At 33.6% G+C, this 22,280-nt stretch overlaps 2 protein-coding genes across 2 annotated transcripts in view; both read left to right on the top strand.

The window, feature by feature from the left end:
- Nucleotides 1–385: 385 nt before the first annotated feature.
- On the top strand, nucleotides 386–11,350 carry LOC119833335 (TBC domain-containing protein kinase-like protein). The gene is made up of 14 exons (XM_038357321.1): nucleotides 386–416; nucleotides 647–851; nucleotides 932–1,184; nucleotides 1,481–1,697; nucleotides 2,016–2,278; nucleotides 2,572–2,815; nucleotides 3,083–3,244; nucleotides 3,595–3,772; nucleotides 4,596–4,802; nucleotides 5,154–5,341; nucleotides 6,746–6,829; nucleotides 8,668–8,792; nucleotides 9,874–10,045; nucleotides 11,150–11,350. The coding sequence occupies exons 2-14, from the start codon at nucleotides 659–661 to the stop codon at nucleotides 11,273–11,275; spliced, it is 2,412 nt and encodes an 803-aa protein (XP_038213249.1). The 5' UTR covers nucleotides 386–416; nucleotides 647–658; the 3' UTR covers nucleotides 11,276–11,350.
- Nucleotides 11,351–14,405: 3,055 nt separating this feature from the next.
- Nucleotides 14,406–22,280, top strand: part of LOC119833684 (cyclic AMP response element-binding protein A) — an 86,119-nt gene continuing 78,244 nt past the window's right edge. Inside the window, exon 1 of the mRNA XM_038357815.1 lies at nucleotides 14,406–14,790. Within this exon, the coding sequence (XP_038213743.1) occupies nucleotides 14,728–14,790 (63 nt within the window). The 5' untranslated portion in view covers nucleotides 14,406–14,727. The remainder of the gene's footprint in view (nucleotides 14,791–22,280) is intronic.

Below are 22,280 nucleotides of genomic sequence, written 5' to 3'. Positions count from 1 at the left end.
TTCTGAATATAATAGAACTATCCAAGGCAATAATCAATTAAATTTATTTTTCACATTAATTCGTAATGGTGGATCTTGCACAACATTCACTCCATCTTCTAAAATATTAAGATTATTCAATGTTAACATGCATGATTTTAAAAATTCTGACTCTTCAGAGGAAACTGACATAATTTTTAATGTATTAGTTAATTTATAAATAAAAAGCATTAACAAATATTACTGAATATTACTTGTTATATTATTTTGATTGAATATTATTCTTTAGGGGGATTTTCAAATAATTGAAGCAGTTTTAGGGGCTTTTGACTTAGAGTTAGGGGTAAATATTTCTGAGAGTTGGTAACACTGATAATCTGGAATTCAATCGCGCGATTGACATTTATGAACTGTCAACTGTTACAAACTTGTATCCTGTATGTTTTTGTTTTGATACATTTTTATAATTTCAACCCTCGTATAAGAATTTAAATTTTATTCCAGTTCAACGTTTTCTTCTAATTTGGCAACAAAATACTATATTCAATTTTAATAGAGATCCTAAAATATTAATTCACGTTTAGCACTATCGTCTATCACCGCCCCTCGGATTACCGAACTATTAAGTTAATACGCTTGTTGTCTTTAAAGTTTATTTCTCGTGTAGGTTTTGACAATAATGAACGAGGAAGAGAGCTATAAATTCGCTGCTTGCACGTATTTCGCCAAAAATCACCCCGGTGAAACGTGCGGTAGCAATGGTTTACCCCTTACCCCTAGTTCTGTAACAATATTAGGACGAGCTCAACGATTACTGACTATAGAACATCCAAATCTATGTACGTACCTGGATATTATTAGAGGCAAACATGGTATGTCCTTCAAATTCAAGCTATTTGTATATGCATTATTGAGTTTCTTTGGTAATAACATTTATTTTTTTTTATTTTAGAAAGAATAATTGTCGTGGCTGAAGTGATAGGTAAACCACTGTCAGAGCACTCATCGAAATTTTCCATCCCAGAGGTTACAAGCATAGCTTTACAAGTGGCAAAGGCAATGCAGTATCTTCATGAACAGGAAATCACACATAGAATACTGTCAGATGACAATATTTTATTAGATAAGTGTGGGAGAGTGAAGTTATTTAATTATGGAATGTTTTATATGACAGATGGTGGAAAAGAAGTGCCATTTCCATTGGGGTGAGAATTTTACTTAATTTGTATTTGCAAAAACACAATACAGATGTTAAAGTAATGAAAATTAATTATCACTCAGATAAAAAATTAAAGTGTTATAAATAGCTAATTGAATTGAACAGGAGGCTATTGTAGCTGCAGCCACTAAAATAGGCCAATATTAATTCCCCTCCTACACCCATACAACTCCCATATTAATTTCATCCAAAATCACCAACAACAGTGTAATAAGTCAATCAACTATTGCATGTGATAATTTCTCTTATTTAAATGAATAATATTTAAGGGTTGGATTTTAGGCTTCCTCGTTACTTAAGCCCTGAAACAATTTTAAATGGTGGTGGTCCATCAGCTGATATATGGAATTTTGGTATCATCCTCCTAGAGTTATGTCTGGGCAAATTATGGAATAGTTTGAAACCTGGGCCCATCTTACGAAGAATACTCACTTTGGTGCATGCTAGTAATCCAGCAGAAAGAATTGCGAGGGAACATGACTGCTTTGAAGCCTATAAGGTAAGGAGGAAAGGAAAGGGAAACTTTCTTATAATCATCTTGTTAATTGATAACTTTTATATTGAGCTATAGACATGGACAAAAATATTGTTTTTTTTTACTTCTTGTATCAGTTATAGTTCTATTTGCCATTAGTTTTTATTAATATCTTCCTAGTGGTGTAAAAAAACGATAGTAAACTATTTATATATTTTAATTTTGTCTTAATTAGGTTACATGTACTCTTCGTATAGTAGAGTACTTATTGTAGTGTGTGGCAATAAAAAAAATCATATTTTAAATGATAATGAGACACACAAAAAATCTCTCTATTTCTAGAATCTTCCAGAAAGTATAAGAAGCATAATAGAAAAATGTTTAAAAATATATCCCAGTGAAAGAACAACTTTCACAGAATTAGTTGATGATTTATCAAAAATTAGTGAACAAAAACCAATAGAAGTGAAAAAGCCAAGGGGGTTATTAGGTTGTAAACTACAATTTCTATATCACTGGTGGCAGTTAGCTGGTGGTGATATTATATCTGAATTGAAGAAGAATGGCTTGATAAAGAATAGTCCTCCTATTTTGTCTATGCCCATGTAAGTAAAGATTGTTTTATGGTATTAGAAAATATCAAATATATCTGAAAAAAAAAAGAAAATATCAAAGTAAATCTTGCATGCATATGTTTTCATTTAAATTTATCCCAGCTCTAACAATTTCAAGGTTTTGCTTTACTGAGTGGAGATATAATAAATAATTAAATGTTTAAAATATATAATTGTTTTCATTAAACTAACAAATATACATGTATTATCAACACCAAGCCCAGATCAGGTTATTAATTTTGAATAAATTACATGATATTTTCCTTATTTGTTTCGTATTCTAGAGCAATACTACTGGATGGATGTACAATAGGAGGCAAGAAAAATGCATTATTTGACAGAAGAATAGCCAAGTATAGTTTGGAAATATTGAAAAACCGTCTTGCCCATATTTCGCCTCATGATTTTTACCCACTAATGCATGAAAGAAGGAAAGAATATGATGCTGTTTCGTTACCAAAGATCATAAGAGAAAAAGATACTGAATATCAGTTCTATAGATTAATTTGGTTTCAGAGACTTCTGCATGTAAGAAATTTTAATTATGCCATGTCAGTAAAATAAATTGTAACATGTAAAATTACAATTTTATCAAATAGTATTCATATATTGATATATTTTATTGAAAATTATATGTGTTTTTCCAAAAGTCAGTTATTCAAAATTATCTGACATAATTTCCACTTAAAGGAACACATTCATTCGAAAACTGTTATTCTTCATGTGTAATATCAATAAAACACCAATTAACTATTGCAAAGAAAATGTATTATATTTATCTCATATAATTTCTAGGGCTACCCCTACACAGCTCAGTACATAAGAGCTCAAGCAGAGATCGATATACCGCCCCTAGTGAGGGGGGACGTTTGGGCAGCCCTATTGGGCGTTGTGGGAGATATAGAGGACCAGTACGAAAGGATTGATAAGGAGACCCCTACGCCTACTGATAGACAGGTAAGACTTTGTGTCATATGCTTAAATCATATTAAGGCTTTAATCTGTGCTTTATCTGATCTAATAAAGGCAGTAAATGTTTAAAGATTATTTTGATTTTTTTTTAATTTTTTTTTTTAATTTTTTTTTTTTAATTTGGCAAGGAATGTATTTTTTATATTTATTTGCTTTCCTGTATTGAATTGTGACAATATGCCATTACTAGGTGCGCACGCGGTTTCACCCGCGTAAGTCCGTATCCCGTAGGAATATCGGGATTAAGGGTTGCCTATATGTTATTTTTCTTTGTTCTTAAATAATATCGCGTAAAGACGTTAGGAAATTTTAAATAAGGAATGTGCTTTTTTCAGATCGATGTAGATATTCCGCGTTGTCACCAGTACTGTTGGTTGCTCTGCGGGAGGGCTGGCCATAAGACATTAAAACGGCTGTTGAAAGCGTGGCTGTTGACCAACCCGCAATATGTGTACTGGCAAGGCTTGGACTCTCTGACTGCACCATTTTTATACTTGAACTTTTGTAATGAAGGTATGCTATATATTATATTATACTATACTATAAATCTACTGTTTATTTTTTTAGATTTCTAATAATGGTTCGTCGCACATGGGCCACACGTGACATTCTCGAGAAGCGTTTTGTAGAAAACTTTGTTTTTTTTTTAATGGCAGAGCAAACAAAGGAGCAGATGGGCTACCTGATGTTAATTAGTAACCACAGGTGTCACACATTAGGTGTTTCAGGTGTTTTGCCGGTCTTTCAGTGACATATACGCTCTTTTCTTAAATGCCCCATAGTCGTAATTGTTCGGGAACACCGTAGCTAGTAAATCGTTCCAAAGCTCCACTGTACGCGGAAAGAAGTTGCCGGTGAAGCGTACGGTGGTGGACCGCCAACCATCCAACCATCCGGAAAGCCTACGCTCATTGACAGTTCGAGTTGCTCGACGTTGGATGCGGTCAAGAGGGAGGAGTTGGTACTGAGGGGCTCCAGCCCATAGATTAGAACAGTACTCCATATGTGGTCGCACCTGAGCCTTGTACAGCTGAAGTCGGTGGGCCGGCTTGAAGTACTGTCTCGATCTACTGAGCACACCAAGTTTTTTGGAGGCTAGTTTAGCCTTCGCTTCCAAATGACCGCGAAACTGAACGTCACTCGAGATTTCGACTCCGAGGATTCCGATTTTCGGCGATATACTAAGGGGAGTACTCTTGAAACTAGATTCTATGACAAATGCGGCTTTTTAGCGGTAAATGCGAAAACCTGTGCCTTTAGGGTATTGAACCCTACAAAAATTCTTGTATAATATAACAGACAGTTTTTTTTATTTATCCTTATATACCTCTTTTAGCTCGCGCTTTCGCCTGCCTCTCGGCGTTTGTGCCCAAATATTTGCATAAGTTCTTCCTAAAAGACAACAGTGCGGTCATCAAGGAGTATCTAGCTAAGTTCTGGCAGATAACCGCCTTCCACGAGCCGGAGTTGGCGGCGCACTTGCACGACATCAACTTTGTGCCTGAACTGTTCGCTATACCCTGGTTTCTGACTATGTTCTCTCGTGAGTATCGGATATAATTTTATTATTGTGGTTATGGGGTTATATTATGGTTTTTTTTTTGGTTTTATAGTAGGCATACCTTGCTATTTCCTCTGTAAATCGATTAATGTAATGAAATTGGAGTTTGTGCTTTAATAGTAGATAAATGCTATTATTTAACTAGTATATATAACATGTGGCACATTCTCTAAGAAGTATATAAAAATATATATAATGTTTTTTAAGACACTGATTTAATATTAAATCCATATATAATTCCAAACCATTCATTCTAAAAAGCATTTTTGTCTATCCCCTTTAGGTATCAGACTAATAGTTTGGAAAAAGATTTAATTGAATTCTTTACTTTAGATGTATTCCCTCTACATAAAATCGTCCATCTCTGGGACGCTTTGCTGGTGGAAGGGCCCCAATTGCCCCTGTTCATGGGTGTGGGCATTTTGAGGCAATTGCGAGATACATTACTGGATTCCGGTTTCAATGAATGCATTTTATTGTTCTCGGATCTGCCTGAAATCGATATTGGGGAGTGTGTTAAGGTGATTTATAGTCATTTTTTTATAGATATTCATACATCATAATTATGTTTGGTTTGATTTTGTTTTTATGATTATGTTTATTATATTTTGTTTTTATGATGATACTTTTTACTTTTAATGTATTTTCGTATATAATGAAAAAAAAAACCTTTTTTTTCTGTTATATAAATAGGTGATCAGGTTAATCCAGTGGTAAACTTAAATGTGTTTGTTATGTTGGGTTTTATTTTAAAGTTTTATAAGTTACTAGCTGCGCCCCGCGGTTTCACCCGCATAAGTCCGTATCCCGTACGAATATCGGGATAAAAAGATAAAAAGTTTTCTATATGTTATTCCAGTTGTCCAGCTATCTACGTACCAAATTTCTTTGCAATCGGTTCAGTAGCTTTTGCGTGAAAGTGCAACAAACACACACACACATCCTTACAAACTTTTGCATTAATGATATTAGTAGGACTAGTAGGATATAGTAGGATATAAGGATTTAGGTTTCTATAAACTTTCTATTACCTTAAAATCATATTAACTAAATATAGTAGGAACAACATCCCGCTGGAAATAGTTTCAAATATACTTATTTAATTCCCTTTAACGCGATTCGATTTTAAACTTAACAGTTATAGCAGCAAATGAAATATGTAAACTTTCCCAAATTTTTTTGGCTAGTCGAGGTCAAACTTGAAGGTCAGACTAGCTATCGTATGATCGAGTCAATAACCCCGCGTAGTAATAAGGCTCTAATATTTATTCCTATTAGAGGAGTCAATGAACCGACGCTGGGTATTCACTAAAAACGTCTCGTTTGCATATGCGAAACATCATTTTAGCAGTTTTCAATGGATACCTTTTGTGTTGCGGAATATTCTAGTATTTGTAAGAGGTTTCTGAAAGTATTTTTTTCGAGTTTACAATATATCGAGTTAATTACATTAACTATAGAGTTATTAATAATGTTTAGTGTAAAATTTGATCCAGTTTTTATTCACTGGTTCGTTACCGTTTCGCGTCAAATAACGGAGCTTTTTATTAATAGCCATTTACCTTACCTTATGTTTATTTTCTTTATACATGATAGTAAAAAGCAATATAGTGTGTATTGTATTTTTACCTATTACAAAACTTATTATATAACGTTTTATTTTAAAACGATCCTAAAAATGTTCATAAAGATAGGAGGGAAAATAAATTTTAAGCATTAAATCATACCTACATACATGAACTTATATTCATAGCATATCTTTTTGGTTTTTTTGTATTCTTTTTCAGATCATTTTTTGGATCGTCTTGTCTTTTATATATACGAATATATATGTTCTTTTACACTCATATATATATATTACATGTGTATATATAATATTTAGTAACATGAATTATTATTTAATAACGTAAAATATTACGGTTTAGGAGTCCATAGAGATGTCTCGCAGTACACCACGAAGTATCAGTTATAGAAGATTCGCAAATGAGCCTGAAATAAGAGATCCTATGGTAAGTTAGTAGCTAATTTTAGATTACAGTCTCATTTAAGACCTATAATTATTCATTAATTCATTATTTTTTTTTTTCAATTAACGTTTACTACTGATCTACTGTCTTATTTATAAGTTCACTATATAAACAATATATTATACGTTTTATTTATGTGGTGAACCAACTATTAGTATGCATGTCGCTAATAAATTGAAGAAACCGTTAGATTATAATCTGACTCGCGAGTTTACAAACTGTCGGAAAACTGTGACCCGTAACATTTGATTGCAATTAAATGCATTTTTTTTCTTTAGATTATAATTCGTCTATATAAAACCGTAAAATTGCGTAATGCAATTTTACGGTTTGTATTGTATTCCGTGTACAATACGTACGTACGTACAATGTGTATTCCGTTGAAAACAACGGAATACACCTAGCGCGCTGATTGGTGGATACATCACAATTTTTATAATTAAATGATTACTAGCTGCGCCCCGCGGTTTCACCCGCGTAAGTCCGTATCCCGTAGGGATATCCGCATAGAAAGTTGCCTATATGTTATTCCACTTGTCTAGCTGACTACGTACCAAATTTCATTGCAATCGGTTCAGTAGTTTTTGCGTGAAAGAGCAATAAAACACACACACATCCTTACAAACTTTCGCATTTATAATATTAGTAGGATAGTAGGATAGGATAGGATAATATAAGGGTTTTTTCACTTTTGCGGTGACATGCATAAAACTGCGCTTTCATGGTAAATATTTGTTTAGCAACAAGTTCAATCGACGTGTTGCGAAGTCGCTGACAACATGTTTCTGACGCTGGATGTTGCATTGTCGATAAACACGTGTCTTCAACAATATTGTTTATCAACGTATGCTATACGAATGTTTACAATGAATAGAAGACCTTAGTTACATAATTGAAACGTCTAAAATATCATGATTTATATTCTAGCTACAATAAATAATGCGAAACATCATATTTTCCTGCTTGCTGATATAATTGTATACTGCTATGCTCTTGGTTGTGATGTTTATAGTTTATTATTAATTGAAATTATCTAATAACTTCCCAGTTTTTTTAACGTGTTTCCCATTATATTTGTTTCTGTTTGCGATTATACAAGTATTGTACGTTTTTTAACTGACTTTAAAGAAAGAGAAGGGTGAACTGAATATGATATTTTTTGGAAAGCTGGTCCCATGTGGTTCCATTTTAATTTGATCTATTTTTGAAAATTCGAAAGTGGTTTAGATTTTTTCTAAAATATAATTATTTACAGTTATTGTTAAGTATTCTACGTTAAAATATGCGCTTAATATATTAATTGAATAGTAAGTATATATCATAGGTATCATAATACATAGGAAAGATTTAAAGAAGAAATTAAAAGATTTTAACAGATTTACCATTAAATTACTTAACCTTACTATTCGATAAATTTATTGAGCGCATTTACGAGCGATTTAGAGATAGAGTGGGTATGCCTACTCTCGTAAAATCGAAACAATATGGAAATATGAAACATTAAAGCAATAGTAAAATTATCGAAATAAAAACCTTTAGGTACAATGGAATATTAAAAGTCCTGCTTTTTAAATTCTGTTAGAAATCAAAGAGATACGATGCCGCGCGCAATACCAAACGAACTGAAGAGTTTGTTTGTTTGAATGCGCTAATCTCAAGACTACTTGGACCGATATGTATGTTTCACTGATGTGTACTTGATTCCTGAGTGCCACGTACCACGGACAAAGCCGGGACGGACCGTTTGTATGTACATAAACAAGATGGCAGATGACTTGAATTAATTAACAAACATCGAATTATTTATGCAATAATTGCAGGATGTAGTGGAAGTGCCGATGGAGGTGTTGCTAGCCGAAATATGTCCTCGGATCAACCTTTCCGATTTCTTCTCGCTAACTTGCCAAGAGAAATGCTGTGTGGTTGATATTAGATCCAATTTGCTGTGAGTATTCTTTTCTATTTGAGGTTTTATGATGTGTAATTAGGTATGTATGTATATATTTTTTAATCATCTGTATTTGTAAATTGTGACCGCCTCCTTGGTGCAGTGGTTAAAGCGTCAGCGTAGTACCGAAGGTCCTGGGTTCGATTCCCGGTGGGGACTCACAAAAAAATATATCTCGGTCTCGAAGAACACACAAGGCCAAGGTCTTAGTTGAATGATATCTATTAAACTACTCCGTTGCGTGTGAAACAGCGGGCATCAGCTAGTGTAGGATGATTTTAAATAATATAATATTAACTAGCTGCACCCGGCAAACGCTGTTCTGCCTTACTCTTATCGTTTAGTGGTATGAAAAATAGATGTTAGCCGATTCTCAGACCTACCCAATATGCTTACCAAATTTCAGAGGAATCGGTCAAGCCGTTTCGGAGGAGTATAGAGACTAACATTGTGACACGAGAATTTTATATATAAGATTACATAACAAATATCAAATAAATACTAAAATACGTCAGATTATTATTGCGCCGATGAGGAATGAGGAAATATAGATAGAAATAATATATGGATCGATTTATTATTTTTAGAAATACTTACTATACTAATTGGTATATTTATTTTGATGTTTCTTTTTAATATCTTATGTATAAAATTCCCGTGTCACAATTTTAGTTACCAAACTCCTCCGAAACGGCTGCACCTATTCTTATGAAATTTTGTGTGCATATTTCATATGTCTGAGAATCGGCCAACATCTATTTTTAATACCCCTAAATGATAAGATTAAGGCGAGGTTTTATATAACTGAAATACTATACTACTATACTTACTACTTACCACTTCCTGCTAATATTATAAATGCGAAAGTTTGTAAGGATGTGTGTGTTTGCTGCTCTTTCACGCAAAAACTACTGAACCAATTGCAATTAAATTTGGTACGTTGGTAGATAGCTGAATAACTGGAATAACATAATATAGGCAACTTTTTATCCCGAAATTCCTACGGGATACTGACATACGCGGGTAAACCCACGGGGCGCAGCTAGTATGTAATACTATTGAATTTCAAATATACTAGATACGAAAAGAGTTGCATAGAGGGCAGTATCAACGTGCCCTACAGCGGGGTACACTTGGGTCAGCACGAGTTGCGGGCGCTCGGCCTGCACCCCCACCGGGCGTTGGGTGAGGCGATCGCCTCCAAGAAAACTGTCGTAATCGCCTCCGCTGAGGATGAAACAGCGCAATTGGTGAGTATAAATATATGTATAAGATCCTAGTAGTTCCATGCGACCTCGTCTACTGTCAAATGGTGATAAAAAAAATACAGCTTTTGCGAGATTTTTTATAGCTACTCCTCTCATTTTGGCTTTAGCGTGACAGCACACAAAAAAGATAATTAAAATATATGTATATAACAACAAAAAAAAAATCGTTCCCGAAATTAACTTGTTCAACCAAACAAAAACTGTGTGATGTGACCATTTATCGATATAAAAGGTCTAGAAATACCTGTGATAATAAAGTTATAGGTGGTAGCTGCTTTATACCTGTACATGAAAGATGTAGTGATTTTAATTGATATTGAAAAGTTGGCTTTCATTCGACTAATACTGTGTTACATATAAACAGTAGAATTTTGATAGTCGCCCATTATTATCAATTTCGTACTATACCAACTAATTAATTAATTAAGGCAATGGTTGCTAATAGTGGACAATTCATATAAAAGATTGAATAAATTCAACAGACAATATCAAAGAGTATCCATCCACGCATTACAAATGGGAATGTATTGTAATTGTTTAGACAAGGGTACACTTAGACAGTTAAGTGGAAGTGGTTTGAAGTGCTGTGCCGCTTGTTAAGTGATGGAATGAGATGTCTTTTTACCGACGTTTTCCAGAAACGAAGGAGGCTCTCTATTTGGCTGTATTTGTATTTATTTTTGTTTTTTTTCTGTCACATTTGAGAGTTTATTCTTGATATTTGGGTCCCGTTTTAGAATCTAGCTTCCCTCCCGAGGCACGTCGGTGACATTTTTAGTAGAATAGTACTATTTCTTTCTCTTTTTACCATCATGACAATATGTTGTGGACAACAATGCAATGATTTATTTTGTATTATCTGTAAATTATACGCATGCAGATAAATGACTAAAAACTACTCGACTGATTTTAAAATTCAACGTACATTTTGTCAATATAAAGCTACTGAGTATTTTGTTTGTTCGTTTAAAAACTGAAATCTAAGGAATTACTGGACTGATTAAAAAAAAATGTCATTCCGGTTGAACCTCGGTCAACGAACATACTAGTATTGAATAAATAAATGAGTACGATTCCTTGTTTCAGTTCAGCGACTATCTGGTGAAGTGCAAAGTGCCCCGAGTGTGTATACTCCACGGCGGCGTGAGTGCGCTGCACTCGCACGTGCCCTCTCTGTTCACGGTGCCGCCTAAACGCAACGGTCATAAGTGAAAAAAAAAAAAGAAATAAACAAAAAGACCGATTGCGCGGGAAAATTTGAATTTTTAAATATAATATTCCGGAAATCATAGATTTTGAAAAAATATAGTATCGTAATTTGGTGCCTAGAATTGGATGAATTTTCGTTTTCTCGTATTGCAATGTATGTTTTAAATTGAATCTAATTCAATTATGAAATGAAAAATCCATGTGCGTGAAAGATACTAAAGTAATATTTTTTCTTATAGTCATCTTTTTAAAATCTCTCTTGGTTCCAAATAAATTACAGTTAAAAAAAAACGCTTTAAAGAAAGAATAAACTGAATTGTCTAACTTGCTCTTATACATAGTATAGAGCTTTTTTAATCCTGGCGATCCTAATTATGATAAGATAAACTCATGAAAATATTGTATTGTCACCGATCCTTGATATGTCTACGGAGATTCATATGTCACAAATATTTAAATTGTATAAATATTCTTTGTAACTTTTTGTATTCTAGTCCCAGAGCTGGTACCAATTTTTGGGTTAGGTATTTAAAGCAACAATCGCGACGCAGAAAACATGGCTGGTGAATAGCGTGGCTAAATCAATCCTTAATTCTTTTTTCCATAAATTTTATTTAAGTAACTTGAAATTTAAATAGAGTAAGAAAGTACAACATAATATATAATTGAACAATAAGATTCTCAGGAAGAGAGAAAATTTGGTTGGACTTTCTATCTGTCAGATGCTGTAATAAATTATGTTTAAGAACAATTGAGCTCCATAGATCATTGTTGATGCATTTTTTTTTCTTCCGAAATTCCGTAATCCAACGTCCGTGCTATTGTCGGTCATGTGATCTCGATAAAGGCGATAAGTAATATAGCTGGCCAAGTATCTAAAGCGCTGCTCACTTCAACTTGCGCCTATACGTAATTTGTTGGCCATCAGCCTGGTCTCCAGTTCCGTGTTGGAGTATAATAGGAGAGGAAGGTAGGTTTGTGTGTGTATGTGTGGTGTGGTGTGCGTTTTCAGCTAAATAATAAACAAGTACCCGAAAATTGGTGCCAACTATCCTACAATTCGATGAAGTTTAAGAATTGGGGCTATTATGATTTTTTTCATATGAAACGGATAAGGCAGAAAACGTTTATTCGAATGTTTATGTTAATAATTGAATTTACAATAAATTAAAATAAGGATAGATAAAGTTAAGAATGCAATAGTGAATCCCAAATAAATAATCATTTGGTAATATAACACATTTATATGGATATATCACTGTAAAATTTAAAACGACATTAGATTATAACATGTATGCGCATTATTTTAGGTAAATTTTATTTATGTCATAGCGGGCAACTGAGCTGGTGGTCTGATGGGCGGTGGTGATCATTTACCATCAGGTAGTTCGCCGCCACCGTCCGTGAATATTCACAGAGGTATTGACTCTGTGAATGCGCTGCTCGCTTTTAAGGGAAAAGCGATAAAGAAAGGATTGACGACTATAAAGATGGACATAGAAGGGTGAGGAAGAAAACGCGGGCCTCCGGCTCCTCCACTCACCGTTACGAAAGACTAGCATACTACTATTTCACGCTGGTTTTCTGTGCGGTGTGGTACTTCCTGGTGTGAGCTGGCCCAATTCGTGCAGAAGCGTGCTCGACTTCGACATAAAAACGACAAACGAACGTTTGGGAAAAGTGAATTCTCAGCATCCTACTAATATTATAAATGCTAAAGTTTGCAAGGATGTCTGTGTGCTTGTTGCTCTTTCACGCAAAAACTACTGAACCAATTGCAATGAAATTTGGTACGTAGATAGCTGGACAACTGGAATAACATATAGGGAACTTTCTATCGCGATATTCCTACGGGAAGCGGACCTACGCGGGTGAAACCGCGGGGCGCAGCTAATAATCCATAATTGCGATATATTCGTGTCATAGTCTAACGAAAAGTGATGCGTTTAATTGCAAGAAATCTAACGGTTTTCACTTTTTCAACAGCTTTTTATCTCGCGAGTTAGATCATGATCTAAGGGATTTTACAATACTAAGGCGACATATATTTCCCATACCAACGATATTGTATTATCTTCTAGTAGATATGATGGTATAAAAAACGAAAGTTTCCTAGAATGGATGTTTGTTACTCTTTCAAGCAAAAACCTCTATTGGGATTTGTATGAAATTCGGAAAGAGATAGATAAATCTGAATAAGCACGTAGTCTTTAGACGATTTTATACCCGGGTACCACGGGGTAAAGCCGCGGGTTGCAGCTAGTGCTCTTATAATTCATTAAAATTTCACAAGATTATATTCGTGAATTATGAAATGATGAATACATTTTGTTAACGAAATTAAGAAAAAAAACATTTACTTATATTATAGAGATAAGTTTTGTATAAAATTATAGATAGCAAGGTTCATCCCCGAGTTATAATTATATCCATTATTCAATAGTATCTAATTGCGATCAATGATTTCTCGGTACGTTATCGGCAATTTGATAAAACGGTGTTATGAATTAAAAGTGATTTCGTTTATTCCATTCGCCTTTGATATAAACTCTTTCGAACGAAATTGTTGAGTTAACAAAATTTTAATTTAGTTTATAATTTTGTTAACGGCGTAGGTACTCAACCTATATAATTATACAGATTCGCAAAATTGGCAAAGTCGTTGATGATAGTGCAATAATTTTATATATTAGCAATTAATTAATCAAGCAATAAATTTGTTTAATATAAGCATCATTGTATATCTCCAAAGTATGTTAAAAATAAAAGACATTCCTAATTTTATTTTATTGTTTTATTCACATCCATTATACTAATTCATTGAACTTGATAGTATTTTTAATTTCTACAAAAGGAAAAAATGTTATATTTAATCTGTACAATATTAGCGAATTCCATTAAATGATAATGGTTTATAATGCAATTAAACAAATTCGAATGTACCAATTCGAAAAGGAACGCACCTCGCGATACGATTCGGACCAACAGCCGGTCGCCAAAACAAATATTTTCTTGGCCAATTACGAAGAACGTGGGCATCCCCGAGTCCTACGTTTACTATGTCAGTTGTCACCGTTTTTACCCCCAATCGCGCTGTATGAATGAGAGGCTGCGGGCGAGGTGGGGGGAGGGGGAGCCGCGCCGCGCCGCATTCGACAGCTGTACTCCGACGTGATAAGGTGTACGCTCACGCACCGCTTACAAACATTCCTAGCTCGCGTGAAGTGAAACCCTCATAAATATAATCATCCGTAAAAAACAAATGGGCGTTGACAGTGAAACGTGAACTTGTGAAGTGGTGCACCATTTTCACCGTCGACGAGTTGCGGTGCAAGTTTACATTCTTTCCGAGTTTCGCACTCGAGAAAGGACCGTAACGTGACAGTTAGCTGTGTTTGTGATTGGGTGGTAGTTTAAGTGCTAGTCGGCGGCCCGAGAAGAAATCTGGCCCCGACATGGAGAGCTACTTCGATATCTCCAACGACCTAAAGGATGTCTGGGACGCGGACATCGACCCGGTAAGTTGACCTTGTTATCGCATCTTATCTATCTAAGGTGAAATTTTTTATTTACAACACGTGAGCGAAATTTTCAGATGCAAACAATTTAAAAATAGCATTACGAACGCGATTGTCTCTAATTGTTTGATGATTCCATCGCGTTTGACCCTGTTTTCGTGTAATTATATTTGTAATTACCTATTTCAAGTGGATACATCTACCTGCATTTGATAAATGGAACGATATTTAAAGTCACAACATTAATGTTTTAAACATTAACTGATAATCGGATGATAATAATTATTAATTTGTTATCGTGCCGGCTTTGATCGTGATATCTTTTTCTGGCAACTTCAAGATAGTCGATGTTTAAAAGTATTTGGTTTGTTGTTAAAAGTACATTACATAAACAATAATACGTATTTATTATTAAAAGTGTTTCAAAATTCTGAATATTATTGTAATTTAATTTGACGAACATAGTAATGCATAGAAAATAGGATAATATATCCTAAAATTGTCATTTCAGAGCTTTACGTAACAGTAATTTTACGGGTTAAAATACCGGTAAATTCCCCATTTTATTATATAATAGTCTGATATTCCTATTATCTGTATATTAAAAAGATATGATAATATGTCCGAAATTGATTATTATGTTTTGTCACTCGTCTAACAATAAAAAAGTGTTAGTGTTGTAGCTATTAATTATATCGATACAATTTATTGAATACATCTCACATCACTCCACAAAGGTAACTTAGGGTTGTCAATAACCGGTTGTGGACTTTTATTTTAACTAGACACTTGAAAAACTGGAAGTGAATATTTGATCTTCCCATGAGAGTTGCTATGGTTACATACATCCAACAGGTGGTTACGATCGAATGAAAGTGGAAACAGGGAATGCTACTTTCTAACGGATAAACGAAACTGCACTACTTAGATAATCACTATCATGCAATTCTCTATTCGTCATTAAATTTAAACAATAAAATAATAGTTCAAATAAATAGTGTTTTTCACGCAGCGTACGTTTCTTCGTTTATCGCAACATTGCACTATTAATTATATCAAAAATACATAACATAAAACGCACCTGGGAAAAAATTTCGGGAAGGGGTCATTGAGACGGTGATTGCAGAGCACCTGTAACTCGTTCTGTGCTATGCGGTGACGTCACGCTTGCTACCCATCTAAATCACGTGGGATACAAGCGTCAAAAGATTTGTTGTACGCCGAGAGTCCATCACATTTGGTTAGGTTACGTGTTCTTATGGTTGCGTACGGTACCCTGGTGCGTCGACCTGGTACGTTGAACTAAGAGGCCCGTGGATTTATTATATTTATTAACATGGCTCTATATGTGTAGCGTAAATAAATACTCTATTTGGTGATGTCAAATTTGTTCAAATAAACCGAATATAACGAATCATGTTTTTTTGTCTTCTTCCCAGTGAAATTCATATTCTATTAGTAACTTCAAAATCTTGAATAAAACATTAGGTTGTTATTTATTTTTTATTTATTTAACTCTTCAACAAGATTGTACATGGATATAAACTAAAAAAAAATAAGAATGATTACATACTTACAAAAAATGGGTGTCTATTTTGTGCATCAAGCAGGGGTTTTCTATCGTGATATCATAGATGTTATGTGTTCTTTGGAAATTCCAGTCTTCTGATTTGAATTGTGAATGGCTATACAAGATAACCCTTGACGTACTAACTAAAGGTTACGTTTTTTAATACATTATCTTCCGTATTAATGTATAACAGAGTTGATGTTTTATCCATTTGTACATGTACTTATGTAATACTAGATATCTGTCAAAGAAAAATACAGTCTCGGCTTTACCCGCACAGTTCCCAATCCCGTCGATTTTCGGAATTAAAATTATCCTTCGCTCTTTCTCGGGTGTCTAAAACTGTCTTTGTATTGAATAACATCCATGTCGATTTATGGTTTTGGCGTGAAGCAGTCACAGACAGACAGAGTACTATAAAAGTTTAGGGTTGGCACTTAATATTTGGTTTTTGCGTAAACATAATTATGTAGGTACACTATGTATCAAAAATGTGAATAAATACAATTCATAGTAATGACCTAAAATATAACAAGATAAAGTCTTCCCGTTGGTCGATTCACTCAACAAATTAGTTATATATTTCGAAAGCAATACTCAATACTAAACGTTAATGGACTTTGAGAATTCTTCCGTGCTCGCATTATACTGGTGTGCACTGCAATATCGTGGTTATATTCCATATTCTATGGCATTTATCGTAACCCTAAGAGTAAGCGAACCATTCTCTATATTGCCAGTATAACGGCATTGTAATGATAATTGAATTTCCTTTCCGAGTTCCGCTTTGAGCTACCTACTGATACTTATAGCAATCACACGCTAAAGTCGACTTATCGCGGCAATTAAAGACAACTATTTTATGTCATTTATAATTCTCTATAACTGAATCGAGATAAAAAGTATTATAGTTAAATGTATTTATAATATCTAAACACAATACTGTACGTGTAAAAAATGTAAAATTGGCTCGTTTGTGTGAAGTAGTATTAAGAACTTATTCATCCAGTTATTTAAATGCAGATTCTATAATGGATACAAATTACAATTATAAAAATTATTACGTCAATCGGTTGAAAACCCACGCAGTTATCGAGTAACAAAAACAAAAAAAAAAACTTCGTTTTCGGAAACGTACAATGTAAAATGATAAAAATTGCAAAGAACGAACTAAACGAATAAGTTGTTTGCTGAGTTCCGTTAGTAAAATGCCAAACACGTGCACTTCTACCCTTTACAATACGTAGGTGTACAATATATAAAATTGTACACGGCACAAATACCTGTGTATCAAACAGATTTACATTATAAATCCACGTGTTAATCTCAAGTGGGCGGTGAATGTAATGCCCTGTATTCTTATTCTTTAACACTTTCAATTATTTTACATCCAATTTGCGAGCATTACGCTTGTTAAGGTTTCCAAGAATTAAGAGGCGCCGTTAAGTAATTACTTATGGCTGGAATTTATTATGTACTGATGGAAGCAATACATAATAGATTATAGTAATAATAAGATGCTATTGTTGTAATATGAAACCTTTTTGATTAATTTTATCGACTAAAAAACTGTAGATGTGCGAAATAAAAATTTCGTAATATTCGACGGGAAAAAATAACAAATATTCAAACACAAATGCCCTTGCCCCGGTACGGCAAGGACATATTTTACAAACGTTCCAATTAGATTTTTTTCTATGAAAACCATTATATAACTTGTATGTAAATATAAATTCATTAAAACCCAATTGTTTATATCGCTCAGCGTATCGCGCGTTTATCGGTATATTATGTAACATGGATCGAAGCAAGTAGGTATATTAATGCCTTACAAATATTATCTTTACGTGTCAACTCTTTCTCTCAGTTCATAACTTTTATTTTGTTGTTTAAAATTAAATTCTATTTGTATATCTACACTTTCAGTCATATTACTTTAAGTTTGCTATTTTCCACATTCGTATGGTTTAAAATTTTTTTTTTCCCATTTAAATTCTGTAACGTATGCGTAAGTGTAGTATAATTTAAGTGTATTAATTCCTTCGCAAAGTTATTATTAGATTCTAATATCAGTATTGAAATAGTTCTATGTTACCTTCGAGTTAAATCAGCGTTATATGTATAACTTTTAGGAATTATAGGTTTTCTCCTAAGAAGATAGCAAGAGCCTTCTCGCAATCGTAGCTCATTATAGTGTCGATTTTTCACATTTGAGTAACGCAACCGAATCTAATTGGTTAAAAAATCGAGATATACATGTATCACGACTGTGTTTGTTATATAGAACAATGGGCATATTACGTAAATATATACCAGTTGATTGCGTCATTCACGATGTATCGAATGGTATCGCGTTAAAAACAAGATGTTGACACAAGTGCACTGAAACCACATTGCCGCTCGGACCCGTATTTATTAATATTTATTAATTTAACGATAACTACACATTATCTGCTTAAACGATAACGGAATCCGGGATTTTTGTTTCAACGCTGCTTTAAGTGGCAACACAACTACGTATCTTGTCAGTGTGACATTTTTATAAGATTATAATGGCATTTGACAATTATAAAGCTTTGGGTATGATACGGGCCTTTTCCATTAATCTGATAATTAATATGTATTTACGAAATTGAGATAAAAGTTATTAAATTTATTGCTTTGATTCATGATATTTTAAATCTTCGCGAAAGTAAAATATTACTATGCACAAAACATCTGGAACTTAACTGTGCATCATAATTGCCGTAAAAATAAGTTCGAGTATTGAGAATTGTCAAAAAGTTAATACCGTGGAAATGGAATGATCACGAACCGACCTTTATCAAAGTAAAGGCACAGATTTCCCAGGGTAATAAAATCAAGGACGTGCCTCAGGGCAAAACCGGAGGGCCATATTAGACACATTCCTCATATCCTCGAGCTTTAACACAACAAATCTTAACACTTTGACATTTATAAGATTAATGATTAAATTGACCAAGATTCCGACCTTAATTAGAAGATTAACGGCCATTTAAAATCAAAATTTTAAATCATAACTTTGATTTGATTATCAAATCGTATCTATAAATTAAACGCCTAATGAATAATGTAACCGGAGCAAGTTTCTTTTTGAGCATATCAACCCTGGCTCTCGTTTCGTTTCACGTGAAAGGCGCGGGAACGGCGCTAGTTTGCATTCCTCTCACCTTGCGCGGTCGCACCACGAATTTAGAGAGTCAAGCTGACTAACAATTGTCATTCTTCATTAGCACCGTCTAGCGGCACATTTTTCTCGGCATGCTTAATGGTGCATACCTGTTTAGGTTATACTAACTGTTAGTGGCGTCAGCGTCACGCTGTACCGTTCATTGATATAAACAAAGGTTGACAATAGCGGTTCTATTGCTTTTGTTATGCGTTGCGTTTCAGCTTACTATTAGTTACTTGTTCTTCGTATATAAATGTGTTAATTAAGAATAAGTTTCCGAAGAAATTTAAACAAAATGCTTAGAAATTAAACTAATTACCATAAACGCGATTATTCATTTGCGTAATAAGAATTGATTACTCAGTAATAATAAGTGTTTCCATTAAGAAACTGCTACTTTAGCTAATGTAACTAAAGGCAATTTAAGGTAATTGAAAAATTGTTCAGTCAAATGCATCTATTTCTAGCATTTAACCACAGAGCCGGTGTTACCACTTGATTGTACAAATTGAAATTCTCTGATGGAATTTCATACTCTTTTGTAATGTTTTCACGTTGTGTGGTATTATGTAACAGAAATAGATATAAATAATGTGCCATTTGCAGTTCAATTTCTGTTATTCCTTTTTCATATGTTCTCATATTTCAGAACGTTTACGTTTACTAACACTTCAATTAATGTTTTATATATATATAGACATGATTTATTCAAATTTCAATTGACAGTATTTATAAATACTAATTGAATTTCGTACTATTATTTTGTCGCCTAGAACTGTTTTATTATATCATACTACTGTATAAAAATCTCTCTTATTCACACAAGAGAACTGTATTTATTTTTAACACCCATTTTACATGCACTCTAGTTTGAGCTTTTTTGAATCTATTGTCAGGATTCACTGGAAGATATCTTCATTCAATAAAATGGACGCTTTTATCCAGCAAATCCTTTGGAACCATACATGTGTATTTACTCGCTTTGTAATAAATACATTTCTTGGTTATGTTTCTATGTATCTATCTTGAAAACACACATGCATAATATGCGTCAGTAAGATACTTGTTCTATATTTGGTCAGTAAGATTCTTATATTTTTCATTGTATTTTTCTGTCTAATCAATACGATATTTTTAGTTAAAAAAAAGGTTGGGTACTTTCAATACGCATTAATTTTTACTGCATCAAACTAAATAAATAAGAAATCTCCGCAAATTGTACCTGCGTTATCACCACGCGGTTACATAACTGTTATTGAGGTATTTTCTCCGTGTCCACAATTTGACCTCTGATAATTGCGACCCCTGACTTTTGGATAAAGTAAAATTAAGATATTTTGCACAAATTGAAGGTCATCGTATGTAAAACAGTGCCCCACCTCGTTTGTGTGTCACAGATAGTCAAATGTATCCAATAGCACGATGAATAATGATTTAAACTTAAAACTAAGCTTTCTTGTTCTAGCAAGTTTTCCTTCTAGGTAAAGGAACATAAAATTTTATGGCGTTGAAACAATTAATAATACTAAGTCTTTTGATTTAAAAGGTAATAAAATACTTATTGAAATGGTAGCTACTCGCTTTCCGCCTGCGGACATTCCAGGCTAGTTGCGATGGCGATAGCCATTCGCTAATAGCAGCTTCTCTCTTCTACTTTTGTGTTAAGTTTTGTTTTCGCGGTAAAAGTAGTGTATTAAAACCTTCTTTGAGGTTTACCTAAAATTTTAATCTATTCCGCACGTCAACGTTAAGAGACTTTTTTGCAAAGCTATTATATTAGTATTGAATACATATATGGATATATAGATTTTTTCGTCTTCGTCCCCCGGTTCGGGTTTTTACCCGCACAGTTACTATTCCCGTGGGATTTTCGTTATCTAAAATAGGTCTCAAACTATTTTTTACCAAATATACAAATCGATTCAGTCGTTTATCCGTGAAGAGGCCCGCATACGGAGTTACTTTATAATAATATTATTAGTAGGCATAGTCAGGATGTTTAACCTAAACTCGAATTTCAAGCGCTTTCTAATGATGATTTTTGGATTATGCCCTATGTATCACATTATCAATATATTCAAATTCTGTTTTTTATTTTAAGTAAGTTCCAATATTTATCATAACACACACACAAAGAATACGAATATCGAATTATCATAACACTATCGAAAAATTTATCAACAATATACTTGTTTTGCTATCTGTACATTTAATTAAAATAAACGTAGGTGATAACAGTCCAGCTGGGCTTAAATTGCAGGGCCGAGCCATACTTAATTCATGGCTAAATAATTGAGTATCAGAATGACGTGGAGTAGTAGATTTTTGCGAAATTGAGTGTGTGTTCTTTTATTCATTACCCATACTGCAAAGATCTTCGTGTTTTCGTTTTTCAATTCATTACATTATCATCTTAATTATATGCCCTATCATGTTCCCACTGCTGGAACTCAAGCCTCCTATGAGGGTTTAATTAGATGCTTTTGTTATATCTTACATTTATATTCGACTGGTTTTTGGTCGCGGCTTCGCACTCGTTAAATTCGGAGTAGTTTAATAGAAGTTATTATACGTATAAACCTTCCTTTTGAATCACTCTATCTATTAAAAAAAAAACCTCCAAAATCCCCTGTGAAGTTTTAAAGATCGAAGCATACATACCTAGTCTTGCCATAAATATTGTAATAAAGAAAAAAGAAAATTGTTAACTGCAAATAACATTTATTA

The sequence above is a fragment of the Zerene cesonia genome, chromosome 17 (assembly GCF_012273895.1).
Source record: "Zerene cesonia ecotype Mississippi chromosome 17, Zerene_cesonia_1.1, whole genome shotgun sequence".
Classification (NCBI taxonomy): domain Eukaryota; kingdom Metazoa; phylum Arthropoda; class Insecta; order Lepidoptera; family Pieridae; genus Zerene; species Zerene cesonia.
The sequence above is the reverse complement of the archived record's forward strand: the minus strand, read 5'-3'. Positions and strand labels throughout refer to the sequence as shown.